The sequence below is a fragment of the Sus scrofa genome, unplaced genomic scaffold, assembly GCF_000003025.6.
Source record: "Sus scrofa isolate TJ Tabasco breed Duroc unplaced genomic scaffold, Sscrofa11.1 Contig1206, whole genome shotgun sequence".
Taxonomy (NCBI): Eukaryota; Metazoa; Chordata; class Mammalia; order Artiodactyla; family Suidae; genus Sus; species Sus scrofa.
In genome coordinates this window covers 1,231,548-1,253,912 of record NW_018084833.1, presented here as the reverse complement: position 1 = coordinate 1,253,912, position 22,365 = coordinate 1,231,548, and the positions used below count along the sequence as shown (strand labels likewise).

The 22,365-nt window shown below is 67.6% G+C and overlaps 1 protein-coding gene across 1 annotated transcript in view; it reads right to left on the bottom strand.

The window, feature by feature from the left end:
* Nucleotides 1–1,064: 1,064 nt before the first annotated feature.
* NOTCH1 (notch 1) overlaps nt 1,065–22,365 on the bottom strand; it is a 43,558-nt gene continuing 22,257 nt past the window's right edge. The window contains exons 6-34 of the mRNA XM_021081037.1: nt 21,899–22,132; nt 21,382–21,537; nt 21,023–21,208; nt 20,674–20,787; nt 20,044–20,157; nt 19,567–19,800; nt 19,384–19,494; nt 18,690–18,882; nt 17,203–17,348; nt 16,996–17,109; nt 15,331–15,450; nt 14,876–15,028; nt 14,076–14,304; nt 13,269–13,470; nt 12,562–12,715; nt 12,254–12,438; nt 11,686–11,818; nt 11,241–11,498; nt 11,052–11,164; nt 9,848–10,419; nt 9,256–9,663; nt 8,633–8,781; nt 7,699–7,915; nt 7,484–7,571; nt 7,231–7,396; nt 6,408–6,703; nt 5,446–5,593; nt 5,259–5,356; nt 1,065–4,132 (exon numbers count right to left, since the gene is read on the bottom strand). Of these exons, the coding sequence (XP_020936696.1) occupies nt 2,609–4,132; nt 5,259–5,356; nt 5,446–5,593; nt 6,408–6,703; nt 7,231–7,396; nt 7,484–7,571; nt 7,699–7,915; nt 8,633–8,781; nt 9,256–9,663; nt 9,848–10,419; nt 11,052–11,164; nt 11,241–11,498; nt 11,686–11,818; nt 12,254–12,438; nt 12,562–12,715; nt 13,269–13,470; nt 14,076–14,304; nt 14,876–15,028; nt 15,331–15,450; nt 16,996–17,109; nt 17,203–17,348; nt 18,690–18,882; nt 19,384–19,494; nt 19,567–19,800; nt 20,044–20,157; nt 20,674–20,787; nt 21,023–21,208; nt 21,382–21,537; nt 21,899–22,132 (6,815 nt within the window). The 3' untranslated portion in view covers nt 1,065–2,608. The remainder of the gene's footprint in view (nt 4,133–5,258; nt 5,357–5,445; nt 5,594–6,407; nt 6,704–7,230; nt 7,397–7,483; nt 7,572–7,698; nt 7,916–8,632; nt 8,782–9,255; nt 9,664–9,847; nt 10,420–11,051; nt 11,165–11,240; nt 11,499–11,685; nt 11,819–12,253; nt 12,439–12,561; nt 12,716–13,268; nt 13,471–14,075; nt 14,305–14,875; nt 15,029–15,330; nt 15,451–16,995; nt 17,110–17,202; nt 17,349–18,689; nt 18,883–19,383; nt 19,495–19,566; nt 19,801–20,043; nt 20,158–20,673; nt 20,788–21,022; nt 21,209–21,381; nt 21,538–21,898; nt 22,133–22,365) is intronic.

Here is a 22,365-nt window from a genome sequence, read left to right as displayed (position 1 = left end):
GGTCCAGGGCGAGGGCAGCAGGTGGAGGGCGGCTGGTGGGCAGTGGGGGTGTCTCCGACGCCCCTTCAGCCTGCGGTGGGCGCCCTGGGGCCCCAGGGAATCCCCGCCAGTGCTTCTGCTGAGGGTCGGGGAAGGTTTGGACGGAGCCTCTGTGGCCGCGGCTGCCCCCACCGCAGGGCTCCCAGCGTGCCCAGTTTAGACATGAAATGGTGTGGTCCTCCTTGCTGCGAGGGGACCCCGAGGCTTTGGGGGAGCAAGAGGTGCTCCTGAAGACCCACAGGCCCCGAGACCCGTCCTGCTGTCTGGGGCGATCCCACAACCTGCGAGAACCTCTCGGGAGTACAAACACTGCCAGTTCTTTCTTTTCTTTCTTCCTTCCTTGTCATTTTTTATTTTTTGGCCACCCTGCAGCACATGGAAGTTTCTGGGCCAGGAGTCAGAGCCAAACCCCGGGTGTGACCCACACGGAAGCTGCGGCAACGCTGGATCCTTTAACCCGCTGTGCTGGGCCGGGGATTGAGCCTGTGTCTTGGTGCTGCAGAGACACTCCCAATCCTGCTGGGCCACAGTGGGAACTCCCTTCCTTTCTTTTAAGGAGATGATTTATGGAGGTAAAATTCATAGATCATAAAAGTAACCTTTTTACAGCAAACAATTCAACGGCATTTAATACATGAAAAATGTACAACCACGGAGTTCCCGTCATGGCGCAGCAGAAACGAATCCGACTAGTATCCATGAGGATGCGGGTTCGGTCCCTGGCCTCACTCGGTGGGCTGGGGATCCAGCGTTTTCGACTCTGCACCGCGGCCTCCAGCCCCTCCCTGCGGCCCCCTGCCCACAGCCGCCTGCTGTGCTAAGCGGTGCCCCCCTGTGGCACCGACGGGAGAGGCCAGAGCCCAGCGTCGGACAGCGTGTGCCCCGCGCACTGCACGGGGCTTGGGGACTTCGGATGGGACAGAGTGGCCTTGGCACCCATGGGCCAGGGCCGGGTGGCCTCTGCCCGCTCTTCCGCGTTCCGCCTGCCTCCCCCCTCCCCTCAGAAAGCAAGTGGGCACCACAGCTGCGTTTAGCGAAAGCTGGATGACTTTCCGAATCATTTTTATTGCAAATCACTTAACAAAAAGATGGGAAAAATACATCATTTTCATCCTCTAGTTTTGCACGTAGATAACTTTTTTGAAAAGTTTCCCTTTTATGTAAACTACACTATATTTTATAAAACACAAGAAGAAGCACGATCTTAAGACGTGTCTGTCAATGCCCAACAGGGGGTCCCGCATCGCCCTCCCCTCCCCCCAGGCGGCAGGGCTGCCCTGCGAGGGGCAAGGCCTTTCCTGGGTTTGCTCTGAGGAGCTACTGTTCCGGCTCTGGCGGCTGCAGGACGCGAGGCCTGGCTTCTAACGTCCCTTTAACAGCAGGAACCCTGACAGGTTGGTCCAATCAGATTTCTTAAACAAAATCCCCTTGAAGACGTATGTACAGACCTTTCCTCTGCCACAGGCGTATACTGGGTGTTCTAAGACTCTGCTCCTCCCGGGCACGCCGCCCCCAACCCGGGAGGGGTGGCCGGCGAGCAGGCTCCAGGCGCCCCGAGCGCCCCACTGAGCCTGGCCGTGCCCTGGGACCAGGGTCTCTGCGCACTGAGGCTGGCTGGGCACGGCTGGCTTTTTCCTTGGAAAACCAGCAGCTCCGGTCCACCTTCCTGCGTCTGGAAGGTGCAGTTCGAGCTGAGATGCTCCAACGAGGCGGCCCAGGCAGTGTCCTTCCCCAGCAAGGGGGAAGCCTCCCCACGGGGGGTCCAGGGTGGGCACCACACCTCCGACTTCTCCCTCGACACGATGCGTACGCGTCAGCGGTGCAGAGGAGCCTCCAGAAAGAGCAAGAACTCCCCAGACCAACGAACAGCGACGTAACACTGAACCCCAAACAAAGATTCATGATTCGGTACCATGACACGTACCCTTGGCCCGTGCTTAAGAAAAGTCGCCGAAGAGCACACCAAAGCACATGAGCCCCACGGTCTTGTATTTTACGTTCCTGCCTCGGATGCAGATGCACCCACACGCCAAAGGAGTAAAGGGCTGGCTTCCCTGGCTCTAGAGGCATCTTCCAACGTGCGGGCGGTGCTGGGAGCGGGGGTCCGGGTTTGGGGGAGGGGCGCCTCTGGGGACCTCGCCGCCGGGCCCGGACGCGCCGGGAGCTTTTGGAGCTACGTTGCTCCCTTCTCAGACATCCTTTCTCTTGGGTGCAGCGAAAGGAAATCAATAAATAAATGGCATTTTAAAATCCTGAATCTTTGTTTATATTGTACACACACCCAGGAGCCTTTATCCGAAGTAGGAAAGTCGTGATCGAGCAGTAGCTTTTTGTTTGTTTGTTTTTCCGAGTAGATAAAAGTTTTTACCTGGTGCCATATAAAACAGTACATATAAATAAAAAGGCAGTGTTTCTGTGTAAAATAAAAGTACATAAATAAATACTAAAAAAAAAGAAAAGTCTTTGTCGCCGTCTTCTGCATCAAAGCGTTTCTTGAAAAAACCCTCCTTTGGTCAGCCCCGCAGGGCTTGGGCCAGGAAGCGCGGGGTCCCCCCGGGGCTCGGGCTGTTTACTTGAAGGCCTCCGGGATGTGGGCGGCGGCCTGCGCCGGGGGCACCCCGGTGGGCGGGCTGGAGACGCCCTCGGACCAGTCGGAGATGTTGGAATGCGGCGACGAGCTGGACCACTGGTCGGGGGACTCGGGGGACGGGGTGAGGAAGGGGTGCTCGGGCACCTGCAGCTGGTGGCTGGGGGTGTTGTCCACCGGCGAGGAGGAGTAGCTGTGCTGGGAGGGGGGCGTCAGGAACTGCGTGGTGGTCATGGGCGGGGCCAGCGCGGGCGGCAGCGCCGTGGGCAGGACCTGGCTGTCCTGCGGCAGGACGGTGTGCACCGCCAGGCTGCTGGGGCCCAGCGGCTGCACGTCGGCCTGGCTCAGCTCCCCCCCAAGGAAGCTCCGGCCCACGTGGCTGGCGGTGGCCGAGCTCACGCCCAGGTGTGGCTGCGGTGGCAGGTTTGGCTGCGGCGGCGGTGGCGGCATGCTGGGCGGCTGCAGGTTCTGCGGCGGCTGCATGCTTGGGGGCTGCATCTGTAAGTTCTGCTGCTGCACCTGCTGCAGCTGCTGCTGCGTCTGCACCAGGTGAGGCTGGGCGGCCAGCCGCGCGCCGGGCAGGGCCTGGTAGCCCATCATCTGGGACAGGGCGGTGGCGGACAGGCCACCGTGCAGCGGGCCCATGGCACCGTGCTGGAGCGCGGGGGCCTGCGTGCTCAGGGTGCTGGGTGCCACGCTCCCTCGCAGCGGGTTGTACTGGCTCGGCACCAGGCCGTTCTGCAGCCGGGACAGCCACTCGCACTGGCCGTTCAAGCCTGAAGCCCCACCCACGGTGAAATTCACAGCCCCGCTGCCTCCACCGGCGCCCAGGACTGTGCCAGTGCTGGAAGCCACCGGCAGGTGGGAGAGGCGTGGGGGCCCAGCCTCGAAGGCCAGCCGGCCACCTCCGCCCAGCGCCGCCATCTCGGGCTTGGCCGCCACACTCAGGTGGCTGACGCCCAGGTGGGCATCAGGCATGCCGGGCAGGTGGTTGAGAGGCAGAGACGGAGACTGCTGGAAAGGGGAGGGCAGCAGGGGCGGGGAGGCCACGTCCGACAGGTAGCCGTGGGGGGACTCCAGGGAGTCCACGGGCGACAGCGCGCTCGAGCTGTCCAGCAGGCAGCCCTTGCCGTCCTGGGGCTTCCGCCTCCGCGCCCTGAGCTCCTTGGCCTCCTTGCCGCTGCAGGCCAGGCCCTTGGTGCTGGGCTTGCGGGCCTTCTTGCCCTGCCCGGCTGGCTTGAGGTTGCCCAGGTAGCCGTTGGGCGAGCAGAGCGGGGGGGACAGGGTGGGCGCGCCGGCCAGGGCGGCGCCGTGTAGCGGGGGGCTGCGCACCAGGCTGCACTCGTCCAGCAGCCGCACGATGTCGTGGTGCATGCGCTCCTGCGCCACGTCGCGAGGCAGGCGGTCCATGTGGTCCGTGATGTCCCGGTTGGCGAAGTGGTCCAGCAGCACCTTGGCCGTCTCGTAGCTGCCCTCCCGGGCGGCCAGGAACAGGGGCGTCTCTTCCTGGGGGGGGGAGGTCAGCCTCGTCGATGCTCTTACCAGAAGGACCCCCACGGGGAGGACGCTGACCTCGCGCCCGCCCCTCCCCACCGCACCCCAGCCTTCTGGTACCTGGCCTGGTAGGTCTTAAAATAAACCTTCAGTGCCTCTTCTAAGATGCACCAGGGCTGGTCTGTGGGACTCTGCGTTCCAAACCAGTGGGGTTTGTCCCTTGAGGGGACCTAACAAACGGGAGCCCCCTCCTCCCACCGTACAGACGCAGCCACTGCTGCAATTTCAGGGGCGTGGGCGTCCCTAGAGTGCATCTCTGGCCACCCAACCGCCCCTGAGGGGCCCCGACATCTTAGCCCCGCCCCCGGGTCTTGGGTTTCTCATCCGTCCTGCGGACGGGCCACACATGCCCATGAGACCATCGCGTGGGAGTGGTGCCTGCCTGGTACACGGGGGGCCTCGGCCGTGGCTGCGGCCACGCCAGGCGGTCCCCGGGGCCAGCCCCTCTGTCCCCCCACCAGGAGGCGGGACTGTGCCTCAGCCCCGCCGCGCACTCGGGAGCGCCGCCCGCTGCCCCTCACCCAGGCAAGGAAATCCCAGTTTAAACCAGGGGTCAGTGAAGGATGGGGACAGGCTTGGTGCACAGAGCAAACTGACGACAGATGCAGACGACATGGGGTCAGGCCGGGGTTAGGAAGGAAGGACAGTCTCCTGAACCTCAGGGACAGAGCCTGGCAGCGTGGGGGGGACGAGGGGGCAGTCCTTGTGCAGGAAGGTGGCTGCTGGCATTTATTTATATCCGGGGGCCTCTCGATGCAGAGCTGCACCCCCCCCACCTCTTGGCTCCCTCGGCACCACCTGGGTCACCCCGCCAGCCCCGTGACGGCCAAAGGCAGGTGAGGGCCAGGTCTCCGGGACAGATCAGACGGCTGGAGCTGCTGCTCACAGCACTGGGACACAAGCCTCGGGCTGAGAAGGGGACAGGAGGGGAGGCGGTGGCAGAACACACGGGCGCCTGCTGAGGGTCACGTCTGGGGCCCAGGGCTTCGGCTGGGACCTGACCGATTAGGGCGCCGAGGCCCAGGCGGTAAGGTCCCCGGGTGGGAAGGCGCGCCCGGGGCACACGCTGGCCGCCCACCTTGTTGTTCTGCATGTCCTTGTTGGCCCCGTTCTTCAGCAGCACGACGGCGGCCTCCACATTGTTGACCGCGGCGGCCCAGTGCAGGGCGGACTTGCCTGCGTGGGGAAGCAGAGTGCGGCTGGGGAGGAGCAGGCGGCCGGGCACCCCACCCCCCCCCCGCCCGAGGGCTGGGGGCCCGGCTTACCCAGGTCGTCCACGGCGTTGACGTCGGCGTGAGAGTTAATGAGGTCCTCCAGCATGCCCTCGACGGCCAGGCGGGCGGCCAGGATCAGCGGCGTCGTGCCGTCGTGCATGCGGGCGTCCAGGTCGGTGGCTCGGTTCCGGATCAGGATCTGAGACAAGGAAGACCTCAGGGGAGGCAGACCCCGCCCGGAGCAGAAGCCCGGTGTCCCATCCGTCCCTGAGGCGGAAGAAGCCCCTCCTGGAGGCCCGACGGCTGGGGGGTGGGGGGTGGGGGGCAGAGCCCCACCGGCCCCGCACATGTGAGGACCTGGAGGATGGAAGAAGCCGCGGCCAAGCAGAGAGCAGGACAGCCTCACTCCGGCAAAGCACCCGAGGGAATCGCTAAGTGCCAGAGGCGCCAGGGCAGACCCCGCCGGCTCATTGAGAATGGCCTCAATTTCTTATTTCCAAAGAAAGACGACACGTCAGAAATCATTCAAGGAAAACTCTGTGATCCCCCCGCCCTGGTGCCCGAGAACCAGCCCGTCTGTACAGAGCAGCACGGCCCAGAGGCTGGGGGCTTGCGGCAGGGGGGCCTCTGCCAGCGACCTCCCCCAGGGCCCCCGGCATCGGAGCCTCTAATCCGCCCTGATCCTGGGAGCCCCAGCGAGGCCAGAGCCCCGGGTGTGCAGGCGGCTTTCTCCCGACCGCCCGAGGCCACGCCTCCGGCCACAGCAGGGAGGAGGGGCAGGTGCGGCGAGACGCACGCCTGTCTTGGGTGCAGATGAGGAGGCCCTGCCCCGCGGGTCCCTGCGGCCTCCCAGGGAGGGGGACACTCGGGTCTGACGCCCTCCCCGCCCCCGCCCCGGGTGCAAAGGCTCGGGAGGAGGCCACCCGCTGGCCGGCTCCGCCCCGCTCGGAACCAGGGCTCCGGGGCCCTGAGCAGGAGCACGGAGGGCACGGGCTGGCAGAAGGGCCGCCCACCTGAAAGACACCCTGTGCGTCGGCGGACACGGCCGCGTGCAGCGGGGTGCGTCCCATGTTGTCCTGGATGTTGGCGTCGGCGCTGGCCTCCAGCAGGCGCTTGGCCGCGTCGGAGCGCGAGTAGCGGGCGGCCAGGTGCAGGGCCGTCTCGCCGGTGCGGTCCGTCTGGTTGTGCAGGCTGGCGCCCTGGTAGATGAAGTCTGAGATGACCGCCGGCGCGTCCTCCTCCTCCTCGCTGTTGCCGGTCTCCAGGCCCCCTCCGCTGCAGGAGGCGATCATGAGGGGCGTGAAGCCGTCTGCGGAAGCGGCACAGGCGGGGCTCGGTCAGGGGGCGGGCCCTCGCGGCCGGCCTGCCTTCGACCACCCCACTCAATCCGGGCTTCCCGCGCGACAGAGCCACGTCCAGCTGCCAACTGGCAGGTGGGCAACGAAGACCCCTGCCCGAGATCACCAAGAGCCCAGCTGGGAGGAAGCCAAGGTAACGAGCGGGTAAAGGAAGACTTCGATGTCTTGGAAGAACCGTCTGGGGAGGAGGCGGCTAGAAGCTTCGCGTGGGCTCTGACCCGCAGCCCGAGGAGGGCGCCCGTGGAAGGCAGGGCGACTCCGCCACTCCCCGCCCCCCTGCCAGGCCCCGCTGCGCCCGGCCCGCCGAGCTGAGCCTCCGCTAAACTTCCAGGGACTGACTCCTGGGAGTCGAGCTCGGGGGAGCGAGGCCGGTGGCTCACGCGGTCCGGGAAGGGCCGGCTGCCCAACGAGAAGGAGCCCATCCAGGTGACCCTGGCCAGCAGCCCCTGGGGCGGTGTGGGGCACGGGCCGCACCTACCAGGCCCTCGGACGTTGACGTCCATGCAGTCGGCGTCGGCCTCGCCCTGGGGTGGCGTGGGGGCCATGGCAGACACACGCAGGTCGGCGGCATCCAGGTGCTGCTGGGTCCACTGCCGGTGGTCCGTCTGGTCGTCCAGGTCGGGGAGGACCACGGGCTCCTCGAACTACGGAGGGGGTCAAGCCGAGAGCCACGTGCCACGGGGCCCGGGCGGGGTGGGGCGGGGGCGGGGGGCCCTGGGGCCCGGACTCACCCGGAACTTTTTGGCCTCCAGGTCCTCGTCGCCCCACTCGTTCTGGTTGTCGTCCATGAGGGCGCCATCCGAGGCGTTCTTCAGGGGCCTGGGGGCGAGGGTCAGGGAAGCGGGACTGAGCCGGGAAGCCCCGGAGGCCACCGCTCAGCGGGCGCTCGGCGTGGGTCCAGCCCCGCCTCCCGAAAGCCAAGGCCGCCAGCGGCTGTGCCACTCACTTGAGGCCCACCGAGTCCTCGCCGAGGGGCTCCCGCCGCTTCTTCTTGCTGGCCTCCGACACCTTGAAGCCCTCGGGGAACCAGAGCTGGCCATGCTGCCGTCGGCGCTTCCGGGACAGCAGCACGCCGCAGCCCACGAAGAAGAGCAGCACGAAGGCGACCACGGCCACGTACATGAAGTGCAGCGGCGGAGGCGGGGGCGGCTCCACCGTCTCACCTGCGGGCGCAGGGGCCGCGGGCGGGCGCCCGGACATCAGGCAGCGCTACGGCAGGCCGGCGGCCGGGGGCAGCGCACTGGCTCGGCGGCCAGGCGCCTCCTCGCCCGCCAGCCTCCATCCCGCCCCCCAAAATAAGGTCATTTTCTACGCGATTAATCAGAATTGCAAACGATCACTAAATTCTCTCCTGCACCAGCCGGCTATCTGGAGACGGCGTTTACTTTTTTCTCCTTTAAGGGAAAAGGATTAACCAACTTCAAATCACCGCACTCGCATCGAGCTGTTAAGACAGAGGATTTAGGGGGATTTTCCGGATACAAACTTCAACACTTCACATGACACCGATCAATTCTCTGCTCTCTCTCTCTCTCTCTCTCTTTAAAAAAACGCTGTAATGATTTTGAAATAATACCCAACAAAGAAAAATCAGGAGGAAGAGGTGGGGAGAGACACGGGCTCCCACTTTCTGGTGGGTGCGCCTGCTCCCCCGGGCCGGCCTCGCTGACAGCTGGCACTATGGGTGGGGGAGCGTGCCAGGCAGAAAACGCCAGAAAAGCACTTCCCAAACCCTGGACGGCGTGACACGCCCCTGTGGGTGGCAAAAGGCCCCAGAACAAGGGGGGGGGGCTGGGACGCAGCCCCTCGCAGGGGTCCCCTCCCAACCCAGGCCACTCGTCCCGAGGGGCTGTGGCTGGGACAGCAGGCGGGCCACTCACTCTGCACGGCCTCGATCTTGTAGGGGATGTTGAGGCTGCCCAGCGAGGCGAGCGCGCCCAGGAAGGCGGCCACGTCGGTGGCGCTCTGGAAGCACTGCGAGGACGACTGGACGCACTGCCGGTTGTCAATCTCCAGGTAGACGATGGACCTGGGGGGGCACCCGGTCAGAGGATGAGAACCCAGCCCAGTCCGCGTCCGCCCAGAGAGCCGTCTCCAGGGACAGCCCTGGCCCTGTGGCATCGTTCCGATGGGCAGGGGAGGCTCCCGGAACCCGGGGCAGGGAGCAGGGTCTGGACGGGAAAAGCCCCGGAGGTGGGCAGGGCCCGGCCCGTCCCCACGTCCAGCACCAGCCCCAGCCAGGCAGCGCTGGTACCCATGCCGGCCCCCGGCCCCGTGGTCCCCTGAGCCCCACGAGCATCCCTGCCCTCGGCTCAGGACAGAGTCCTCTAGAGCCCAAGGCCCCCCAGAGCTGACCTCAGTCAGGTGTGGCCGTGGCGTCAAGAGCCTGGGGCGGGGGCTGGTGGCGGGGAGTGCTGTTGCTGCCCCCGCCCGTCCCAGGGCCCGGGCCTCCCCACCGCCTCCCCCAGGGCCAGCCCCGAGGGCAGCAGGCCCGGGCTCGCACCCGCGGACATCCATGGGGTCCAGCTCCCTGCGCCGCCGCCCGCTCCCTGCGCCGCCGCCGCCGCCCGGGAGCAGCGAGGCCCCGCCGGCCACGGAGCGCCGGATGGGGTGCTTGTGCAGCTCCTCCTCGCGGCCGTAGTAGGGAAAGATCATCTGCTGCCCGCTGGCGTCGCGCTTGAAGACCACGTTGGTGTGCAGCAGGCGGCTGAGCTCGCGCAGAAAGTGCAGGGAGTGGTTGCGCAGCTGCTCGGGGGGCATCAGCACCACCAGCACCAGCGTGCCCGCCGCCAGCCGCTCGGGCACGTGCTCCGCGCAGTCCAGCCCGTCCCACTCGCACTCGGCGCTGTTGCAGCCCTGATCGCAGTGCCCGTCGCTGAAGTGGTCCTTGCAGTACTGGTCGTACAGCGGGCTGCGGGCACGGGGCGAGGGTCAGGCCTCCCTCCGCGCCGGCCCCCAGCCCCGCCCCGCCCCGCCCCGTGCCCTGCGAGACCCCGGGCCGGTCCGGCCGCCGCCTGCCGCCCCGCCCTGCCCCCACCTGGGAGCGGACGGCCGCTCCGTGAGCCCGGCCCCGCGGGGAGGAGCGGCCTCCTCACTTGCACTGGCCTTCCGCGCGCTGGCAGTCGAAGCCGTCGAAGAGGCAGCCGGCCGAGTTGCACTGGCTGTCGCAGTGGCCGTTGCTGAAGTACTTCCAGCACTGCAGGGACTGCGTGCAGTTCTGCCAGGGGTCGTTGAAGTTGAGCGAGCAGTCGCCGCCGTCCCAGCCGCAGGCGTGGTTGTTGCACTGCAGGCTGCAGACCTTGTTGCCGGCCTCCTCGCGGCACCCGGGGAGCTCGCAGGCCTCCTCGATCTGTGGTGGCGGGATGTCGAGGCCCACGCCGCCCTCGAAGCTGTAGTCCAGGATGTGGCACAGCAGCCCGTTGAACTTGGCGGGGCACAGGCAGCGGTAGAAGGGGCTCTCAGGCGTGGGCTCGCAGCTGCCCTGGTTGTAGCAGGGGTTGCCGCCCACACAGGGGCTGCTGGCCGGGAACTGGCACTCGGGGCCGGTGAAGGGGCCCAGGCACAGGCAGGTGGGGCTGCGGGGGCCCGAGATGCAGGTGCCGCCGTTCAGGCATCGCAGGCTGCCGCAGCTGCGCGCGTCATTCTCACACGTGGCGCCCTCGAAGCCCTGGCGGACAGGGGCACAGCGGGTGTCAGGGTGGGCTGGCTTCCCCGACAGCACGGGACCCGCCCAGGCCCGGCCAGCGCACCACACACCCCACCCAGAAGGGCCTGCAGCCTTTTCCCGGGCAGCGTGGCCCTGTATATCAAGTCTTTCAACGTGAGACGGTCAGGGGTTCCCAGGGGCTGGGAGGGAGGGGGCACAGGCAGAGCACGGGCCCTCTCAGGGCACCGAGAAATTCCACGCAACACGCAGTGGTGCACACAGGACACGGCACGCGTGTCAAGCCCACACAACGCACAACACTGGAGTGGCCTTCGCGACGTCTCAGTGCTGGTCATCAGCCGGAGCCACGCGCCAGAGGAGGGCAAGACGCTGACGGGGGAGGGGGTGGGGGGGGGCTCCCCGGCACCTTTTCTCTACGAACCGCTCTAAGCGCAGCTTACGAACGCCACAGAGACGACCTCAAGGACAATGCGGAGGACGGAGCCCAGATGCTCCGGCCGGCCTCTGCCCTCCGGTGTGCGCAGGCCCAGGGGCTCTGGCCACCTCAGCGGGCCGGGTGCCCCGAGCGAGGGCGCGGACTTGCCGCCTTCAGACCAGGGAGCCCTCCCAGCTGCACAGGGCCCTCCGCTTACTGCCGGGCATTTGCAGATGAACCCGCGGGCGGTGTTGGCGGCCACGGCGCAGGTGCCCCCATTCTTGCAGGGCCTGTCTTTGCAGCCGTTGATGATGGACTCGCAGCGGCGCCCTGGGGACGAGAGCGGGTGTGAGGGCGGATCCCCGCCTGGCACCCCTCCCCACCCCGGCCGGCCGGTGGCACCCACCGGTGTGGCCAGCGCGGCACTCGCAGTGGAAGTCGTTGACGCGCTGCACGCAGTTCTGGGCACCGCGGGGGTCGCAGGGGTTGGACAGGCACTCGTTGACGTCGCCCTCACAGCGCTCGCCCACGAAGCCAGGCGGGCAGGTGCAGCTGTAGCCGCCCACCTGGTCCACGCAGGTGCCGTTGTTAAAGCACTTGGGGCCCCGGGAGACGGGGTCGATGGGGGGGTCGCAGTCGTCCACGTTGGTCTCACAGTGCACACCTGCAGGGCCCAGGTGGGCTCAGACCCCTGCTCTCCAGCCCTGCTCCTCCCAAACGTGCTCCCCTCGGCCGGCGGTCAGGATGGGATTACAGGCGCCCGGGAGACAGACGCCAGCGACCGCCCGCGGCCTCCCTGCCCCGGCCCCTTCCTGGTCGGCGCTGCATCTGCCCGGGCACTGCCCGCTTACCCTGCGTGCCCCGGGGGCAGGAGCACTTGTAGGTGTTGGTGAGGTCGATGCAGGTGCCTCCATTCCGGCAGGGCTGGGACAGGCACTCGTTGACCTCCTCGGAGCAGTTCACCCCGTGGTAGCCAGCCACGCACTGCAGGGGGACAGAGGGGCCAGGCCCGTGGCTCAGTGGGCGGCCGGGACGCGGCCCCAGCCCCTAGGAAGGGGTGCCTTCTTGAGAGCGAGGCCGTGGGCTCCTCCCAGCTGCAGACCCAGACCCCGGGAAGGGCGCCGGTCCACTGGGGGCCTCGGCCAAGCTCGGGGTTAGATGTGTTCCCTAGGATGGAGGTGGGCACCTCGGGGCAAACACGGGGGAGGGCAAACCCTGCCCACTTGTCGGCGAATTTTCCCCTTCCAGGGGTCCCTGGAAAGGACTCCTCCTGTCAGTCACGCCGGACGCCCCAGCCCCCACGGGAAAATGGGTCTGAGAGGGGCACACGTCCCCTGGGTTTAGTGTTCCCAGCCCGGGGCCCGGCCCTTGCAGACACCCACGCCCGGCACGCCCGCCCTGACCCGGGACGGGCCCCACCTCGCAGGAGTAGCCGCCGGGGTAGTCGGTGCAGGTGGCCCCGTTCTGGCACGGGCTGGGCGAGCACTCGTCTACCTGGTCCTCACAGTAGCTGCCCGTGTAGCCCGCCTGGCAGTGGCAATGGTGCGTGTTGCCCGCGTTCACACAGAGCCCTCCGTTTCGGCACAGGTGGGTAACATTGATGCCTGCGGGGATGCGCGGGGACAGCGTGAGGCCCGGGCTTCCTCCCGGGGCCACGTCCGGCTCCGGACAGCACCCCTCCCGACCTCGGGAGACAGACGCCCGCTGGGCACGACGCGGTGGCTCACCTTGCTGCCAGGCGGCCACCTCACAGGAGACGCTGGGCACGTCGCAGTAGACGCCGGTCCAGCCGCTGTGGCACTCGCAGCGGTACAGGGTCTGGGCCTGCCAGCACTCGCCGCCGTTCTTGCAGGGCGACGAGTCGCACCAGCGCACGAGGTTCTGGGGGTGCAGGGGCAGACTCGCTCAGGCTGCCTGACCCGGCCAGCTCCCGGGGGTCCAGCCCCCCTGGCGCCACACCCCCGCCAGAGACCCTCGGCCCGAGGGGCTTGGGACCCCACCCTACAGAAAGGGAAGCTGAGGCCCAAGGTCCCCGCTCAGGAGCAGCCGGGCGGGGCCGGGGGGTCTCAGGCTCCGGGCCCTCGGTGAGGCGGGACACCTGCTGCCTTTCCTGAGGCCGCTTCTCCTCGCAAGTAAACCGCTCGTCTACAGTGGCTGCTTTACGCGAGTCTTCCTCATGCTTTTCCATGAAGACACTGGCTTTCGGCTGTCTCCCCCCACATCAGCCCACCCACGTTCTTGCTCCATGAGCCCCCAGTCACCACCTCCAGCTCCCACTCCTCAGTACAGCCCAGGCCCAGGCACCAGCCTGGCAACCCAGGCCCCCAGAGCCGCGAGACCGCGCCGTCTGCCCTCCCGGCGGAACCCGGGAGGCGAACCCGGCTGGAGCAGGTGCACCTTGCATTGCGCGGCCCCTCCCCCGCCCCTCACTCACCTGGCAGTTGAGGCCAGTGTAGCCCTGAGGGCAGGTACACTTGTAGGCGCCATAGCTGTCATGGCAGGTGCCACCGTGCAGGCAGGGCCGCGAGTCACACTCGTTGACGTCATGCTGGCAGTAGCTGCCCGTGAAGCCAGGTGGACACAGGCAGGTAAAGGAATTGATGCCATCCACGCAGGTGCCGCCGTTGAAGCAGGAGCTGGAGGGGTGGGCAGCGCGGGTGGTGAGCGGGGTGGGGACCCGCCCCAGCAGCTGCCTCCATGCCAGGACCTCCCCTGGGACCAGTGTGAGTGCTGGGTCCCAGGAGGCCCCCAACACAGGTCCAGGGAGCTCAGGCCCCACACGGCGTCAGACCACGTTTTATAGCTCATGCTGAGAGGAGCTTTGTGACACACGCAGGGTGGAGGGGTTGAGACAGAGCAAGGGAAGAACTGGAACTGCAGACACCACACGGGCGAGAACTAGGGCAGAAACCGGGGGGGGGGCGGGGGGCGTTTAAGGCCGAGCTCCCTGGCAGCCCAGGCGAATAAGGAAAGAAGGTGGTTGCAGGTCTGAGAGGAGGTGGCGCCCCAGTTCTTCAGCACACGCTGCCAGGGGTCCTGCTCCCAAGTCACATGGCATGTGTGACACTGCCACTGCCACACGATGAGCCACTGCCATGCAACAAGCAACACCCGGCTGCACCTGACTGGTCCCAAGTGCCAGCCGGGCACACACTGTGCGCAGCTGCAAAGACGCTGTGGGCAAGGCCCCCTCCCCACGCGGGCCCGAGGCCCGGGACCACCCCGCTCGGCTGCCACACACCTCTCCGTGCAGTCGGGCGTGTTGTTCTCACAGTGGATCCCGCTGAAGCCCGTGGGGCAGGTGCAGGTGTAGCTGTCCACACAGTCGGTGCAGTTGGCACCATTGTGGCAGGGGTTGCTGGCACACTCGTTGATGTCCTCCTCGCAGAAGGCACCCTGGAAGCCGGGCAGGCAGTCGCAGAAGGCCGTGTTGACGCCGTCTGTGCAGGAGCCCCCGTTGTGGCACGGGTCTGGGAGGCGACAGGAGGCCGGGCCTGAGGGGCGGGCGCCACCCCCGCCGCCAGGGCAACCAAGGCAGGGAGGGCCCCGGGCCCCGCCCCCACGGCAACCGAGGGGTCTGGCGGAGCCCCGCCCCATCTCTCACGCTTAGGGCCCGAGGCCACGAGGGCGGAGGAGAGCACACAGGCTTAACTGAGAGTGAGCAAGGCCGTGGTCACCACCTTCCCCGTGAGCCCTGGACCCCAGGGCTCTGTGAACCGGGAGCGGGGCGGGGAATCTGGCTCGGAGATGCTGGGAGGGGCCTGGAGCCCCACAGGCTGGCCCCAGAGCCTCTGGGTCACCTGGAACCGCCTCGAATGGCCCCACAGGCCCTCGATGACACGGCACCAATAGCAGCCACCTGCCCAGCGCTTCCTCTGGCCCCTGAACGGGCAGGCCCAGGCCAACGCCGCCTGTGTCAAACCAACCCTGCACCCAGGCGCTGCCTGTCCACTGTCCACCCAACCCTGACCAGGCCCTGCCCCATGCCGCCCGGGGACACAGTGCGGGGGCCCCAGAGGGCAGACCGGCCGGGCCACTCACTGGGCCGACAGTCGTCGATGTCCGTCTCGCAGTTGCGCCCCGTGTAGCCCGCCGGGCAGTGGCAGCGGTAGCCTCCGTGCGTGTTCTGGCAGGAGGCGCCGCTGCGGCACGGGCTCTTCACACACTCGTTGACGTCAACCTCGCAGGTCTGCCCTGCGGGAAGAGGGGAGGCGCCCTTGGCTCAGCGCTGCCCCCGGGCCCAGGGCCTCTGCTGGGGTGTCCTGGGAGGCAGGGCTCTCGGGCGCGCTGTCCCGGGTCCCGGGCCAAGAAGGACACAGGTGCTCAAGGCCGGGAGGGCCCATTCCTGCTCGGGGTCCCCTGGGCGGGCGGCTCTGCAGCCCGCTTGCTCGTCTCCAAAGACAGGGAGCTCACTACCACTTGCTCTAGAGCCGGAGCCCCTGGAACACCCCCCCCACCACATCCCTGCGCCTCAAGCGCGGCCCGTGCTGCCTCACCCTGCCAGCCCGAGGGGCAGGCGCAGGAGAAGCTCTCGTAGTCCTCGGACTCCTTGCACTCGCCACCATTTCTGCAGGGTCCGGGGGCACACGGGGCCAGCAGCACCTCACACGTGGTTCCTGAGGGGAAGAGGGACAGCTGAGGAGCCCCGGGAGCCCCGGCCCAGAGGGTCAGTGTCCCGTGGTGCCAACTGACAGAGGCCACTGTGGCCAGCACCTGCTGGTCCTTCCCCATCGAGGCACGTCAGGCTGGCCCTACAGAGGGGGTATTGGTGCTGCCCCGGGACCCCGCGTGAGGCGCCCGGCTGGGTCGGGACCTGAAGACAAACCAGAGGAAGCCTGCCCCCCACCAGGCAGCGGGATGCGGCCCCCGCCTCAGCATTGCAGGCCCAGCACCTGCTCCCAGCCTCACACGCCCTCCTCGCCTGGCAAAGGCCCTGCCCAGAGCAGGGGGCCTGGGAGCTAACCCCAGGGGTTCGGTGTCAAGGCACAAGTGCTCATGGCCGGAGGCCACTGGACAAAGGCTATGGCAGCACTGCCGGGGGACGTGCCAGCCTCAGCCCCAAGCATGTCCTACTTATCAGGGGCGTGTCGGGCGCAGCATCGGCGCCCTGGGACGGGACGGGACTCTGGCTAGAACCCTGTGCCTGTGCACACAGGGTGACTTTTCCTCCGTGGGGTTTCCTGTTGACAGCCCGTGGGGGCTGAGTCCGAGGCGGCCAGGAAGCGCTATCTCCCTGCAGCCCGTTATCTCCCCAGCTTGCGGCTGCGATTGTCCAGGGCCTTTCTTTCCATCGGTTTCCACAGCGACCTGGGCTGCCAGGAAATTCGCCAGAGTTTCCGACAATTGTGCAGAGGGAAGCAGGAAGCGGGCAGACGGGAAGCAGGTCAGCGCAGGGCAGCTCCTCCCGCCCGCCAGCCTCCGATGTCGACGCGTCCGAAAGGGACCCGGGTGCGCCCTGGGCGGCCACCAGGGGAGAGTTTCCTCACCGACATAGGAGAGAGTCCAGGTCCCCGCTTCGGTCAAGGAAAACATTGCTCTGGCCATGGGCCGCCCGATGTCATGAGAACCACAGTCTCGTACCCCCCACACACACACTGGGCCAGGTGGGGCCTCGCGGGACCTCCAGGGCCCACAGCCATCCCAGGGGCAGCGCCCTCTGCCCACTCCCCCGTGGCCGCGGAGTTTGCTTTTAACCACTGGGAAAGTCCAAGGAGGGGACCGTATCCCGCGACCCCCGTGGCCAGGCCATGGCTGAGACGCCTGGGGACACGTCTGCCGCCACTCTCGCTGCAAACAGTGGGCTCCTTGTTCCTTCTCACAAAGAGGTCCGCCATCAAAGGCGTCCCTCAAGCCTGGCCAGTGGGCGGCGAGGGTGGCCTGGCCCCCGGGCCCAAGCAGCACGAACTCCTGGCCGAGAAGGCTGACGGCCCAGGCCCAGCTCCCAGCTCCGCCAAGGGTTCCACCTTGTCACCTTCCAGACAGGCTCCTCAGACACAACAGCGGGGGCCTCCTTACGCTAAACTCCCTCCCGGGCACCCCGCGTCTCTGTGTGCTTAGCCGGCAATGGCGCCTGCAGGGCGATGGCCCGAGGGACAGAGCAGAACCCTGGGGAAGGCCGGCTAAGCAAGGCCAGCCCAGCCCCTGCCAGGCCCCGCCCTCACCTGTGTAGGGCAGGAGGCAGTTGCACGTGTATCCGGCCACGTCGTCGATACACGTGCCCTGGTTCAAGCAGGGGCTGGACGCACACTCGTTGACGTTGGTCTGGCAGTTGGGGCCTGGAGAGGGGGCAGCAGTCAGGGCGGCCGCCCCCCGGGGGCTCCGGCCAGGCCCCACCCCGGGGCCGCTCTGTTCCAGAAGCTGCCACTCACCGCTGAAGCCTTCGCGGCAGGTGCACACGTAGCCGCCAGTCATGTCCTTGCAGGTGCCCCCGTTGACGCAGGGGTTTGACGCGCACTCGTCGTTGTTGACGTCACAGTTCGCGCCACTCCACCCGGGGTCGCAGTCGCACTTGTACCTGCGGACGCGACCACACTGCGGCTCGGGTGTGGCCCGGGAGGGGGGAGGGGGGAGGCGGCAGGCGCCATCCCGTGATCTGACGGCAGGGGGGCACCGGTCCCCCCGGACCCCTGGGGTCCCCTCCACTCCTCGACAGCCCGCCTGGCCCGAGATAGAGAGGAGGCTCGTTAAACTCGACGTGGGACAGCGCCCCGAGCAGGGCCGTGGTCGGAAGGCCCTCCACCATTCGGCGGCTGCTGTGTGGCCTTGCACAGAGCACCTGCCTTCTCTGTGCAAGACGAGGCCGTGAGGTCCCGGCCTACATCAACGGCCTGTTTGCACAAAGCAGTGCTGGGCACGCAGTGGGGGTCAGAAGCCAGAAGCTTGTCTCTCCTCCACCCTAAAACGCTTGACACCACGTGGGGGGCTGGGGGGGGTCCCCACACCAAACTGTCCTCCAGCTCTGGGGACCCCAGCTGGCTGACCCACAACCCAGTTCCTGCGCTAACCACCCAGAACCAGCACAGACCCCACAGGGGAGGGGCTGGGCCCTGCAAGGCTGGGCCGGGGTCAGGCACTAACCCTGAGGCCCAGGCCGCCGCCTGCACTGTGAGCAGCTACCAATCAGACGCTTCCTCGTACCTGGCTAGAACGGCTCAGAACCCTCTCGAAGGTAGCTTCCTTACGGGACTAGCGGTTTGTTTTATTACAAAAGCTTAAATCAGGATCAGCCCCCTGAGGAGTGGCACGGAGCCAGGAATGGGGAAGGCCCAGGGCCCACCCCGCCCCAGCCCCGCACCTGGGCTCACCAGCCGGCAGCTCTGAACTCCCTCGGTTAGGGTTTTATGGAGGCTTCCCTCATAACCCGCTGGCTGTTAGTGATTAACTCCCGCTGCAGCCCCTCCCCGTCCCTGGAGGCTGGGGTGGGACTCGGGGCCCCCCAGTCCCAGGCTCCCCGGCACCCAGCCTCATCGTCAGGCGGTCCCAGCAGCCTCCGTCACCTAAACTCAGGTGTGCTCACAAAGGCTCTTACAAACAACAACAGATGCTCCTTCTACTTTTGCGGATCTGAGTGATTTCAGGGACCAGGACAAAGACCGTACAATCACCTCTCACTGGACACAAGGCCTAAGAATCGCCAGCCGTTGCCTGGCACAAACGTGTTTCCTGAGCCCACGCTGGGGTCCCCGATAGCGCCGGGCACGGGCCAGAGATGAGCATGTGCCTGGCTGGATCCGTCTCCGGGGGAGCACCCAGCCGCTCGGCCCAGGCCCCCCACAGCCCATCTGAAGCTTGGTGGCGGCCCCTCCCCAGCCTGCCCCCTCACCCCCCGCAGCTGCCTCCCGGGGCCTGTGCGCACCCGTTGAGGCTGTCCCGGCAGGCCCCGTGGATACAGGGGTTGCTGTTGCACTCGTTGACCTCCGACAGGCAGGTGGGGTCGTGGTAGCCCTCGGGGCAGCGGCAGGTGAAGCCGTTGATGCCGTCCTCGCAGGTGCCACCGTTGTGGCAGGGGCTGTCCGCGCACTCGTCAATGTTGATGTGGCACATGCTCCCTGCGGGCGGGGCAGGCTCAGACACCGCCGGCAGCGCAGGAGGGGTCTCCGCCCCAAACCCCTCTGCCGACGTCCTCCGAGGCACAGGCCCGGCCAGCGGGCTCTGCACACACGCGACTTGCACCCACACGGGCCCTCCTCCCAGGGGCCCCGGGGGCAGAGCTGGCCGACAGCACCTGGGGCGCAGGACGCCCTGGACGTGCTCAGCACAGAGGGTGGCAGCAGGACTAAACAGGCCTGGGCACCTGGCTCTGCTCTTGGCCTGCAGGGCGGCTCTGACCAGGAACGAGCGGCTCGAGGACGCCCGCCCTGGCCCCGGCCAAAGCCCCAGTCCTTCCGTGGTCTCTGCTGCCGTCAGCCAAGGCTGGCATTCGGATGGCAGGGCCCCCCAACCCGCCGGCAGGGCCCCCAGACCTGCCCTATCCCAGTGACCCTGAGCCGAGGCGAAGCCGTGAGGAGGGCTGGGGACAGAGCCCTGCTGTCCTGCTCCAGGCGGCTCACCCGTGTAGCCCGGCTCACACGCACACTCGTAGCCGTCGATCTTGTCCAGACAGGTGCCCGAGTCACAGGGGTTGCTGGCACAGTCGTCCAGGTTGATCTCACAGTTGGGTCCTGGGCGGGGGGGCAGGCGGTCAGCTCCTCCCCTCTATCCTTGGGCGCCCCCCCCTCAGCCCACAGAGGCACCTGTGGTCCCCTTGAGGCAGAAGCAGAGGTAGGCATTGTCGCGGTCCTGGCAGGTGCCCCCGTGGCGGCAGGGCTGGCTGTGGCACTCATTGACGTTGGTCTCGCAGTGGTGACCGGTGTAGCCGGGCCGGCACAGGCAGGTGAAGGTGGCGACGCCGTCCTTGCAGGACCCGTAGTGACAAGGGTCGGGGCTGCACTCGTCGATGTCCACCTCGCAGTGGGGCCCCGTGTAGCCTGCAGGGCGGGTCCAGGGGACTCAAGGTGGCCCAGGGCACACAGCTGTCCCTGTCCCACCGCCAGACCCAGGGCCCCTGGTGCTCGGGTGGGAGAAGACCAGGCGGCCTGATGGGAACCTCGCCGTGCCGTTGGAGCCTGGACAGGAGGCCCCACTGAGGGGTCACCTCCTAGCCTCAGCTCCCACCTGTCCCCTCCCTGGGACCCTGGTCACCGGCTCCGCTCCCCACGCTTGGCCCTCACCTTCTGTGCACACGCAGGTGTAGGCGTTGGGCCCATCCAGGCACTTGGCGCCGTTCTTGCAGGGCGTGCTGGCACACTCATCCACGTCGTACTGGCACAGGTGCCCGGCGAAGCCTGTGGCCCAGTGGGGAGGGGGCGCTCAGACAGGTGGGCTAGGGGTGGGGCGTGATGGCCCCAGCCACTGACGCGAGTGCCTGGGAGGGCTCCCCAGAAAGCCCTCGGGCCGGGCGCCCCCATCCCTCCCTCGCCCCCTCTTCAGGTCCAAGCCCCGGCGCCCCCATCACAGGAGGGCCCTTCCCCTCGGAGCCTGGTTCCCATGACCACGGCCCCGCAGGGCGGCGAGTGGGCTTCCCGCTTGGCGTCTGGGACAGCTGAGGTGCACCTCGCGGCCCGAGGCCCTGGCCCATCTCAGACGGACCCGGGCACCCACGGGGCTCCCTGCGTCCTCCTGGCCATTGTGTCCACTGCAGGCCGCCGAGGCCCCAGGGGAGATCCAGCAGGAAGGAGGCTCTCGAGGCCCCAGGCTCCCCACCCTGAGTGAGCACAGCAGGAAGGTGGGGGGCCGGCACCCCTGTGCAGCAGCCCTCTGGGACAGCGGGCACCGGGGGACCAGGCCGGGCGGGGCCTCACCTGTGGGACACTCGCACTGGAACTCGTTGATTTTGTCCAAGCAGCGGCCGTTCTGGAGGCAGGGGCTGCTGGCACACTCGTCCGTGTTCACCTCGCAGTGCACGCCCTCGTAGCCTGGCGGGCGATGGGCGCGGTCAGGGCTGCGGGGGACCCGCAGCAGCCCCCCACGGCCGAGGGCTCGGCCCCGGAAAGCGGCGGCCTGCCCTCCACGCCTGTTCCCGGGGCCCAGACAGCCACCCAGACGTGGATGCTGTCTGCCGTGCCCATGGGCCTCGGGGCGGAGGCCGGGGGGCCAGGCGCTGGGGGTCCCCTGCCCCCACCATCCGGCGGCGCCCCCGGGGAGGCATACCCGGCATGCAGATGCACTGGAACTCCCCGATCTGGTCCAGGCAGGTGGCGTCGTTCTGACACGGGTTCGACACACACTCGTTCACGTCGATCTCGCAGCGCGGGCCAGTGTAGCCCTGCAGACACTGGCACTCGAAGGAGCCCAGCGTGTTGATGCACTTGCCTGCGTGCTCGCAGGGGTTGGCGCCTGCGGGGCGCACCAGATGAGGGGCTGCTCCAGGAGCCCTTCGCCCGGAACACTCTGGGGCTGCCCACCTCCTCTGTCAGACCGGCAGTGCCCCGCAGCAGCGGCGGGCCGCCTCCCTCAGACTAGGAACCCCGAGGACAGGACAGCCCGGGCGGCGCCCCAGCCATGCGTACCCAGCGAGCACTCGTCCACGTCCTGACTGCAGGCTGGCCCCGTGTACCCCGAGGGGCACGTGCAGATGGCCTTGCCGTTGACGGGGTTGGTGTCACAGTTGGAGCCCTCGTTGCAGGGGTTGCTGATGCAGGCGTCACTGAGGTGGCACAGCAGACCTGGGCAGGGTGGCGGCAGTCAGTGGGCACTGCCCCCGGCCTGGGAGCCCACAGCTGGGGTCACCAACCCAGGGAGCGGCCGCCACTGTGACACGGCAACAATGCTGCAGAGCGTCCGGGAACCCTGGGAGGTTCACGGCCAGCAGGCCCGACCACAGGCAACCCCCCGCCTGTACTGCCCGCTTCACTCCAGAAAGGCCCCTTTGGGGTCATCCCTACAGGTCCTGAAAAGCCACAGTCTGTGTCTGCGTGAGGCCTCGCTGCCAGGCTGACCCGAGAGCGCCGACCGAGGTCCCCGCCGCCCCCGGCCCTCCCTCAAGCAAGGGCAGCAGGCCCCGCCTCTCCGGGCCTTGGCACTCACCTGTGCGGCCGTGGGGACACTCGCAGTAGAAGGAGGCAACGCGGTCGTGGCAGGTGGCGCCGTGGAAGCAGGCGGCACTGGCGCAGTCGTCGATGTTTTCGCTGCAGTCCTCGCCCGTCCAGCCGTTGACGCACACGCAGTTGTAGCTGCCGTGGGTGTTGTGGCAGGTCCCGCCGTTCTGGCAAGCGTTGGGCATGAGCTGGCACTCGTCCACGTCCTCGGTGCAGTACTGACCTGCGGGGTCGGCACTCCTGAGCCAGGCGGCGCCTCCAAACCCCTCAACCACAGCCGAGACCCTCGCCTTGGGGCGCAGGGCCGCCTCCACCGGGAAGCCTTCCTCGTGGACTCCTCCACCCTCCGCCAGCCTGACTGGCTCCTTCCCCTGCACCCCTGGCGCTGGGGGGCTCTCGTCTTGCTGGTCTGTGGGCACAGGCCCCCTGAGGTCCGGCCCTCTCCAGACGGCGAGC